General features: G+C 40.1%; 1 protein-coding gene and 1 long non-coding RNA gene across 11 annotated transcripts in view; one reads left to right on the top strand and one right to left on the bottom strand.

Annotated features, from left to right (window-relative positions):
• The first annotated feature begins 932 nt into the window (after window positions 1–932).
• The window catches only part of LOC127351321 (uncharacterized), a 61,652-nt gene continuing 51,640 nt past the window's right edge, over window positions 933–10,944 (top strand). For 3 of the 9 annotated variants that reach the window (XM_051378753.1, XM_051378752.1, XM_051378751.1), the window contains exons 1-5: window positions 933–1,106; window positions 1,408–1,598; window positions 1,737–1,901; window positions 2,708–2,849; window positions 3,481–4,565. In XM_051378753.1, coding sequence (XP_051234713.1) covers window positions 960–1,106; window positions 1,408–1,598; window positions 1,737–1,901; window positions 2,708–2,849; window positions 3,481–4,565 — 1,730 coding nt within the window. In that variant the 5' untranslated portion in view covers window positions 933–959. Of the gene's footprint in view, window positions 1,107–1,407; window positions 1,599–1,736; window positions 1,902–2,707; window positions 2,850–3,480; window positions 4,628–4,728; window positions 4,874–5,134; window positions 5,279–5,419; window positions 5,479–5,645; window positions 5,834–7,366; window positions 7,762–7,850; window positions 7,948–8,047; window positions 8,223–8,481; window positions 9,458–10,944 lie in introns of all 9 variants that reach the window. The other 6 variants (XR_007880855.1, XM_051378755.1, XM_051378756.1 and 3 more) reach the window with 6 other exon arrangements.
• The window catches only part of LOC127351356 (uncharacterized), a 54,014-nt gene continuing 47,279 nt past the window's right edge, over window positions 4,210–10,944 (bottom strand). For both annotated transcript variants that reach the window (XR_007880862.1, XR_007880863.1), the window contains exon 2: window positions 4,210–4,382. This is a non-coding gene — a long non-coding RNA (uncharacterized LOC127351356). The remainder of the gene's footprint in view (window positions 4,383–10,944) is intronic.

Genomic DNA, 10,944 nt, shown 5'->3' with positions numbered 1-10,944 from the left:
CAACAACCACAGCTGCACCACCGACAACCACAGCTGCACCAACAACGACAACCACAGCTGCACCACCGACAACCACTGCTGCACCGACAACAACAACCACAGCTGCACCACCGACAACCACTGCTGCACCGACAACAACAACCACAGCTGCACCACCGACAACCACAGCTGCACCAACAACAACCACAGCTGCACCAACAACAACCACAGCTGCACCAACAACAACAACCACAGCTGCACCACCGACAACCACAGCTGCACCAACAACAACCACAGTTGCACCACCAACAACAACCACAGCTGCAGCTGTTATGTTTTTATTGTTATTTTATATTTTATTTTACCTCTAAAATACCTGTATTTTTATCTTATTTATTGTAGTGATTATTTATTTCAGTAGAGCATTTTATTTTATCTTTATTGTGTATCATTTATATAACAATTCTTATTCTTTGAGGTGATCACTAATAAAAACACATCGATGAATATTATCTACCATTTTTGACAATAGATCCTCCTAAATGTGACACACTGGACCCTTTAAATGCAGTTCACATTGTCCAATATAACAGTGCAATGTTTGATGCAGTTTCATCAGGGTAAAAAGTTTTTGTACCTCTGCACACGACAGTGAGTTACTCTTCAATGGTGAACTGAGCGATGCAGAGGATTTGATCTCTGCGACGTTGCACTTTCAGTCCAAAATGTCAGCAGCGCATCTGAAAACAAAGCTTCACCTACCTTTAAAAAAATGTCCCAAGAACAATAGACAAGACCGTAAAATCACATACAGAATCTGAATTCCGATTACCTCTAAAACACAGACTGGTAAAACTAGTTCTACTTAATAGTTCATACTGTCAGTAAATGATGTAGATGATAAACAAGGCTTTGTCTTCATTTCCTTGTAGCAGAATATATAAGATGCAGATCTTGGTGATGAAGTGGTACTCGGGAGGATGGCTGCTATCACAGTGCTGCTGCTGCATCTGCTGCTTCTGGTCTCAGCTGCTTCTGCATGGTCCTACTACTCCTACAGGTATAGGTACTACGGCGGATCGCTGACCTTCACCCCAAAAGGGCAGAACTCAGACGGGACTTATGAGGTCAGTTAAACTCTCATTAGAAGGAATCCTTATTCATAATTTATTTCCATTGTCAAAGAAAAACTGCTGCATCCTTAAAATTAAAATACAAATAACCTAAAAAAAAGAAGAATTAGTCTAACATTCTGTGGCATAAGAAGTATTTTTAAACCTCTGAAATAGTACATTTTTACATCATTTTGAAATAAAGTCATTCATATTTGTATTTCTAGCAGGGTCGACTAATACTTGTTAATTCGAAAATTGAACAAACTGTGGTTGTCAGTTGCTGCAGAGATAATCTTTGCATTATTCTTTGCAGGTGGAACTTCGCAACAAGCAAGCCACATACTGGTGCAATGTGAACTACTACCAGTGTTCCTCTGGTAATTGTGGATCCCAGACACAGGCTATCTCCACTAAGATTGCCGCAAATTCCTATGGTCTCACCTGGTGCCAATATGATCTGTTGACAAAAAGGAAACTCTACAGCAACCTACCCTTTGAGATTAGGTAGAGATATTGCTAAGATTTTTTTAGCCTCAGTTTACATTTTGTAAGTCAACACTCACATCTGGTTGTGAACTGTGCCATTTAATAGATAATGTTGAAAATATTGCTGCATTCTCCTTATTATCTATTTTCAAACAGATACCCAACTCATAGAAGTAGTTACTATGGTCAGGGCTTCTGGACAGCAAACAGCAGAAGCTCAATGGCTCACTGGAGAATGATGGCACATGTGGACCTGGGAACCCGCTCTGATACTGGTGAATCTAACAGATCTCCCATCACTACCACACTGCCTATAATCAGGTAATGACCCTCATTCCCTCTTTTGTTCTTTATGGTTGATCAAAAATGGATTCAACGTCTATACCTTTAGTCTACAGTCAGTGCATACAGTGTATTGATGAGATGGACTAGCACAAAACACAGAAAGATAGATAAGATGTGAAAAATAAGTAAACAAACCAAAGTACATACACAGGTTAGTTCTTGAACAAATGACATAAAGTAGGACAATAGGGGATAAATCGTGAGAAAATTTAATGACAATCCATCTCATGGCTGAGGAGACGTTTCACTGTCAACCTGCTGGTGGCGCCAGAGGAAAAGCTCAGATTTCATGGCGATCCATCTAATAGTTGAGATATTTCACTAAAACCCCAAAATATCTACTCATGGTGGCTCTAGATGAAAATGTACCAAATATCACCGGAGTCAGTCATCTCTAAACATTTTAGATATTTCAGTCTGTAGTAGTGGTGGACTGTCCTTAGAGCCATATTTGCTAGCATGGCAAAAAGAGTAATCAACAGTGAAATCAGTAAAACATCAGACCCGGGGGAGGGGGGGGGATTTGTACACCGTCATAACTGAACACAAAGCCCAATGTTTTCTGAAAGATACCACATGTCTTGTTTAAACTGCTGCTGCTCTGGGAGGTGTTTTAAGATGCCTTTAAGGAATAAATGTTTTGAGAAAGTCTTTCATTACCAATACAGTTGTACTTTAAATGATTAAACTGCAGCTTTCTTAACTTCATAAAGTTGTATTGTACCAGATGCAGATATCTTTTAGACAGACTGTTGCTGATTTAGTTGATTAACATGTTACAGAGTACCCAGGAACTGTCCACGATCATTCAATATGACCGTATTTGACCCTGATGGTGACCGCGTCAGATGCAGGCCAGCATCGAGCTCTAGTTCATATGAGTGTGGGATCTGTGGTCTCACTGGAGGTTTCTCTTTAGATCAGGTAAGGAGTGTGTCAGTGGATGTCTTTAGTTGTAATCTGAGCTATATCAAATTATTAGACCCTTAGAGGTCCAGTGTGTAACATTAAGGAGGATCAATTGGCAGATACTGAATATAATTAACATAGGTATGTTTTCATTACTGTATAATAACCTGAAAATAAGAATGGTTGTGTTTTCGTTCCCTTAAAATTAGCCATTTTTATCTACAAAGGGGGCAGGTCTTCTTGTACAGAGTCTGCCATGTTGAACAAACCCAACACTGACTCTAGATAGGGCCTTTCGAGCTTTCTGTGAGTTTCACAGGTCACTGTAGTTTCTAGTTTTCTAGAACACTTGGAAGGTTACCTGCATTGGTTTCAATCTACAACTTCACCACTAGATGGCACTAAATATTATATACTGGTCCTCTGACTTTAAATTTGAAATTTACCAGATGAAGATAATTTCCCACATAAAACGTGTACATTATCAAATTTGAATCCTAATTATACACCAAGTAACTTTGATTTAAAGTTTTAGAGAACACTGATAGAAAGGGGACAAAACCAATGTTTTTATTATTCAACTCATGAACTGTTGCAGCCATTGTAATTCATATTGTACAATTAAAGTATCTCTCCTTTTTGTCAGAATTCCTGCTCCCTACAGTATACATACAGTAGTGCTGGATACCATCCATTTGAGCTTGTGGTGGAGGACTTTCCCAACAAACACATCACGCTGTCCTACTCTGACGGATCCTACACAACAAAGAGCCCCCTTTCAGTGGGAAGGCGTAAACGCCAAGTTGCCCCCACAGCTGCAACAACTACCCCATTTCCAACAACAACCACAGCTGCAACAACTACCCCATTTCCAACAACAACCACAGCTGCAACAACCACCCCATTTCCAACAACTACCACAGCTGCAACAACCACTACAGCTGCAACAACTACCCCATTTCCAACAACAACCACAGCTGCAACAACCACCCCATTTCCAACAACTACCACAGCTGCAACAACCACTACAGCTGCAACAACTACCCCATTTCCAACAACAACCACAGCTGCAACAACCACCCCATTTCCAACAACTACCACAGCTGCAACAACCACTACAGCTGCAACAACCACCCCATTTCCAACAACCACCACAGCTGCAACAACTACCCCATTTCCAACAACAACCACAGCTGCAACAACTACCCCATTTCCAACAACAACCACAGCTGCAACAACCACAGCTGCAACAACCACCCCCTTTCCAACAACCACCACAGCTGCAACAACCACCCCATTTCCAACAACCACCACAGCTGCAACAACCACCCCATTTCCAACAACAACCACAACTGCAACAACCACCCCATTTCCAACAACCACCACAGCTGCAACAACTACCCCATTTCCAACAACAACCACAGCTGCAACAACCACCCCATTTCCAACAACAACCACAACTGCAACAACCACCCCATTTCCAACAACCACCACAGCTGCAACAACCACCCCCTTTCCAACAACCACCACAGCTGCAACAACCACCCCCTTTCCAACAACCACCACAGCTGCAACAACCACCCCATTTCCAACAACCACCATTCCAACAACCACCCCATTTCCAACAACCACCATTCCAACAACCACCCCATTTCCAACAACCACCATTCCAACAACCACCCCATTTCCAACAACCACCATTCCAACAACCACCCCCTTTCCAACAACCACCTCTTCGTACCGAACATCGATTGCTCCTTTGAGCAAACTTCCCCTGCAGTTCTCTATTTATGGTACGGTAATGTTTTGTTTATGGAATATTGACAACACTGATTTTCATATTTACATTTTATCACATTCTCAAAGTCTGTCTCTCCTCTCATTTGATTTTCAGTGGACTCATTTAACGCCCCTTCATGCCTTGATGGTGATTACTTTCCCATTTTCTTGTCACCAACTCCAAGAAATGGAGTAAATCTTCCTGCATTTGTCAACCAAACTCTCGAAATCAATGTCAGATCCAAAGCACAATACACCACGTAAGGAAATTGTGCTAAATTAATTGTATAATTTTGCAGCAATGTGTTTTATGAGTTATTGTAATGTGCACTAATTTTTAAAAAGGTTTAAATCCTGCCGGTTCTTATTTTGCAATAATGACTTACTTACTTTAACTTCACTTTCTTCAGAGCCACTTATCAAAGATTAGTTTATCACAAACATTTCCAAAACATATTCCTTACATTTAATGTAACTTACTACCGTTCAGGAGTAACATAAAAACATTGTTTCTCTTGTAGGATTTATGACCTGATTGTCACTGGACCACGTGGCATTTCAAAGCAGAAAATCTCCACAGGAGAATATACCATAAAATGGACACCAACTGAAAATGAAGCAAATGATCATTTTTCAATTTGCTTCATTTCTGAGGCAAGAGACACGTAAGTTTTAAATAAATCACTGAATGAGAAAACTATACTTAAACACCTTAAACATACATTTCAATTACATTTCTTCTTCAGAAATTCCTGGAAAATAAGGATCATATAATTTATTCTCTCCAATCTTATTTTACATTCCAGGTATAACCGAGTCTATCAATCAGAGCTACGCTGTGTGATTGTTGATGTTGATCACCATGGTTAGTTGACTACATTTTAACTATTACAGATATCATCTTATATATATATATATATATATATTGTAACAATGAATTTGTTGAATAACTTTTAGATTATGTGGATAGATGTCAAGTCTTCCCTGACTGCATCATCATAATGAAATAAACATATCTCATGCTATATCTAGAGACCATTGTGACATGCAATGAAACAACAATAAAGGTGGAAGTGGAAAAGTCCTACCTCATCAGACGCAATGAGGACAACTTGCATCTGAACAACATCAAGGGTTCTTCCTGCAACCTGACAACACGCTCCAATGAAACCCACCTGGTGGCGGTCATGTCACTTAACGAATGTGGAACTCTTGTAGAGGTAAACATGTAAACTGCAGAAGTGTACAATGTGATGGTTCCTTGTTCTCAGTATATTTCCTCAGTTGTCTGATTGGCTCGTGTTTATTGCCTTCCTTGTTTGGTTGGTTAGGTTTAAGTGTGAGGAAATGTTAGGGGATACAGGTGGGAAAACTGCATCTTGTTAGGCCTATTCTGAAATCATATTCTACAGGTTGTTGTGCATTGTGCTCTGTTCATTCGATATTAATGGTTCTGCTCAAAATTGGTGGAAACACAGGCTGGTTCACTCGACAGCACCAGTGTCTCCAAGACTCTTGAACAAAACTGGTTCAAGCTAAAAATGAAAATGTCCTTAAAAATAGATAAAATCGTGAAAAGAATTAGGTGTAGGGTTATATTGTGGTTGAGGTTATTGGACAGTTGTTTGGTCCGATTCAGGCACTGACTGACACCAAAGTACCACAACGGTCACTGTCAGCTCCAGCCTTCTCGTATCTGTACCTTCGAAACCTAGCCAAGCTATGAGCACCACGTTGAACTGGCTACTTTTGGTTTTAACATATAAAAATGGATTTTAAATTGCTTTGGATCCAATCCAACTTTATTTGTTAAGCACTTTAAAAACAACCAAAGTTGACCAAAGTGCTGTACAGGAGAATAAATAGGACATCATAAATGTAAACAGTGATGGTGATGATGAAGATCACTGTGAGGAATATAGACAGTGATGATGATGATGAAGACCACTGTGAGGAACATAGACAGCACAACACGGACGAAGTCCGACGGTGACAGTTCGATGTCCGGGCTGCAGACGCTCTTTCACTCAGTCGTGCCCGGCGTTACACCACCTGTTGTTGATGAGCACGGACAGTCCCCCTCCTTTCTTCATGCCGGTCCCGGTGGTGTCCCTGTCGGCTCGAACCGTCTGGAAGCCGGGAATGGTGACGATGGAGTCCGGTATCTGCTCGTGTAGCCACGTTTGTAGGGTTTAAACCTCCTCTTCTTCATCCTCCGTTTAACCCCCGCTCTGCAGCCTCACCGTCTCCTCAGCTCCTCCGGTATGGAGGCTCTCTCTCCGGTCAGGATGCTAGGGGTCCTCAGGGCGATCATCTGGTCGCGGGTGTAAACAATGCGACTCGCCGTCGCCATGGAGACCCGTGCAAACAAAAAATAAAAAGTGCTCAAAAACGCCAAAAAAGTATTTAGGCGACGTGAACAAAGTCAGACAGTAAGAAAACAGTTAAAAATAGCAAAAAACACACTGAAACTACAACAATGATAGGAGCTGCCATCACAGGCTGCTGTTGTCAGGCGATGTTAGAAAGCAGTCTGTCCACAATCACTAATAACTGCTACTTCCAGTACTCATTTCTAATTCTGTTCAACTCATTAATGGGTTTTTTAATCTACCAAAACCGTCTGAATTTCACATGTCATTATTTCACTTTTGACTTGTAGTATACTTGTAGTGTATATAATTTTGATAAGCAAGTACAATTTCATTCTTTCCAAATTTATTTTATAATTTATTATTATTTTTCATTTTCAGGAGGATGAAGACAACATCATCTTCAAGAACGAGATCACATCTGCTGACCCCAATGAAATCATCTCCAGGCAACATGACGTCGAGATTGGGTTTTCCTGCGTCTATCCCAAGCGAACCAACCTGACCCTGGGATTCAGGCACAAAAACCCATACGCCTTCACAGAGAAGGGCTTCGGTGCTTTCACCTTCCAGTTTGAATTCTTCGAGACCGAGCGGTTCAGAAAACAAGTTGATAGCAGCACTTACCCAGTGGAGGTGTACCTCAAACAGATGATGTTCATGCAGATCGAGGCCACCACCTCCATCCCCAACACCGAGCTGTTTGTGGAGTCCTGTAAGGCAACTCCCTATGACAACCCGAACTCTCGCATCAGCTACACTATCATCGAAAATGGGTAGGGGTACGCAATAAAAAGGCTTTTCTGTGCTAGTTGATAATTATGTGAAATGCTGTGTTATAATTTTTAACTGCATCATGTCATAGGTGCGCGAGGGACAACACGGTGCAGATCTACCCCAGCTCCAAGTCTCAATTCAGGTTTGGAATGGAGGCTTTTGAGTTCATCGGTGCTCATGAGGAGGTAAGGTCACACACAAATATGTCAATTCTTCAGCACCTTTCACTACCTGAAAAACAAAGGAAAAACAGCTTTGTCTGACTTTACCTCCATGTGTCTCCAGGTGTACATCACTTGCTCAGTCATGCTGTGTGAGACTGGCGTTGCTGGAACCAGGTGCTCTCAGGGATGCATCAGATCAGGGAACCATCGCAGCAAAAGAGAGGCTATGGCCCAGAGCTCCAGTCACTCCATTTCCCAGGGACCTTTGCACCTGGCTAAAACTTCTGACAGCGAAGGTGAGTGTGCAGTGCTACAGTAACCAGTAATTGTGAAACACACTTCAACTGAACAGAAACCAATAAAACACACCGAAACCGCAGTTACAGTCACTCTACTCAGCTGCAAATGGATTGTTTCAAATCTCATATATACATATAAAACCTTTAAATCTCATTAAGTTTTAATTGGACACACTGATCAGCAGAACATAAAAATCTATAGTATAATTAAATTAATGTTATTGTACCTGAATTTTAGTCTGTTTTTCCATTTCAGCGTCTGGCCTGAGCCTCAATCTGGGCATGAACATCGTCTTCATTGTTGGCTGCCTCGTGGCATTTGGAGTGGTGATCTACCGATCGAGGAGGTCCAAAGCTAAATACCAACCCCTGCCAACCTCCGACACAGACTGAAGACCGATCATAAGAACGATTCTCAGCTGCAGTCTGTGTTTTGTTTTTACATGTTTTTATATGTTTTGAGGGTATCAGTGGTTTGAATCATTGTCACACAGCCCGAAATTACTTCACTTTCATAGAACACTTTAATATTCCAAAATATTATTTGAAGAGGTTTCAGGGAAACATTTTAGTCTCTTGATATGAACTTTGGTGTCAACTTGCTACGTGAACAATAAAACTTTTATTTCATTTATGTCATAAACTTTGTCTGGCTTTTAATGAGTCACTGACTAATTCATTTGTGAGTTATGAATATAAACTTGTGCCCATAATCCAAAACAATTTGGCCTCACTGTTGCAGACCTCAATTTTAATTCAAAGAATATAGATGGCAAGGTTATAAATCAATAGCACATAACTGGAAGTCAATACATCTGATATATTTTCACACCATGAATATATTTTACCATTAAACTTGCTCATGTCCTAATCACTGAATCTTTTTAAAGTAAAGACTAATAATATTATTGTGTATTATATTCAGTCGTTACTTTGCTTCATAGAATGCGTCAGCATGACAGATTCACACTATTGTTTTATTCTAGTTCTGTAGGTTTTTCAGTCAACTGCTTCTCCTGCTTGCTTTCAGCCACAGAAATCATTTAAATGCAACAATGCTCAGGACTTCAAGGACATGCTTGCTTGTATTCAACTTTTAAACACATGGTTTATCAGTGAATTATAAAACCTCTATCTCTGATTGTTTTTGACATGTTTAACAATTAGGACCTCTTTAATTCTTTATGATGTCTCCTTCACTTGAGTTGAGCAGGTAGATCAGTAGTTAGGTGGTTAGAGTTCAGAGCTGAAGTTGGTCCACGTGGTCAAAGGTTCAAACCCTTATGATGGAAAGCTTTAAGAAATTGTGTCAAACTGTCTTCACTAGTTTAACATGTGAATAGGATATTCAACATGTTCCGTGAACTGTTACTCACACTTGCACACACACATCTTACACTTCAACTGACATTTGAGCATCAGGGACCCTTATGATGGATGCTGTTGTGTTCAGTAGTGCAGCGATTACAGTGCTTGTCCTCACACCCAGTGGAAACTGCAGGCTCAGTAGTTTGACATTTGTTTGCTTTTTTTGGCACATATTTCATCTAATCTTCACCAAAATATGTAGATAGCATATTTAGATGAAGCCAAAAAAGACTTATAGGTTCATGTTTGTGTGTTACTTATCTTTTACCTGTGATTGGTTACCGAACGTTTTACAGCATGGCCTGATACACATAACAGGCTATAAATCTTCAATGCTAAATTGGATAGATACAAGACAGAGGTCAGTGCTGCATACAGGTCAGAGGTCTGTACTGTTTATTTGATACATATAAAAGTAATAATAATGATATTATTAATATTAACTGTATATATATTTTTGTAAAACACAAACATTTTAAGCTAATTATCTTTTAAAAACAGATAATCAAGATTTGATTCAATTCAATTCAATTTTATTTGTATAGCACCAATTCATAACTCCATTGTCATGATTGACTCCATTTTACAATAATAAGTTACAAAGGTCAGTATGGATACAGGACAGAAGTCAGTGTTTTAGCTACAAGGCATAGGTCAGTGCTGTAGATACAGGGCATAGGTCAGTGCCAGCACTGCACTGCAGGTCAGAAGTCTGTACTGTCTATTTGAAGCATATAATAGTAACAATAGTCCAATCATTATTCATTGTTATCTTTAAGCTGTGCCTGCGAGCAGCGGTAGCAGCAGCAAATGCAGCATGCAAATATTCTAGTCAATAGATAGTATTAATATATTGTTAATTGTTTTTTGGATTAACATTTCTAAATTCAGAGAATGTTGTTTTACAGTTACAACCACAGTGAAATGGTCTATTGTATAATAACATTATTTAATGAAAATACTATATTATGAAGATAAAAGGAGACGTGTTGCATACAAGTAAAGTATCGTAGACAAGGCCAGAAGGACACACATCAGCAAACTACCAGCCATATAAGCAGCAGGTTTCCCCGTGTTTCCCTGTGTTCTCCCTCTCCCCCATGTTTCTTCTCATTCTTGTCTGTGTCTGTATCTGTGTGGCATCATTCTCTCTGCTGTGGGCCTGATTCTCCTCCACACCTGCTCGAAGCTGCACACCTGAAGCCAATCCACTAATCATCCCTGCAGTAACTCAACTCTGGTTCCTCCTTCCTTTAGTCGCCTGAAGTGTTATTATAACTCATCACCCTTTAGATCCGCATCCACCACAACCATTACCATAAAGTTGGACAATAAATTGCTCTTTATATCA

This window comes from Dicentrarchus labrax, unplaced genomic scaffold, assembly GCF_905237075.1.
Source record: "Dicentrarchus labrax unplaced genomic scaffold, dlabrax2021, whole genome shotgun sequence".
Classification (NCBI taxonomy): domain Eukaryota; kingdom Metazoa; phylum Chordata; class Actinopteri; family Moronidae; genus Dicentrarchus; species Dicentrarchus labrax.
The sequence above is the reverse complement of the archived record's forward strand: the minus strand, read 5'-3'. Positions and strand labels throughout refer to the sequence as shown.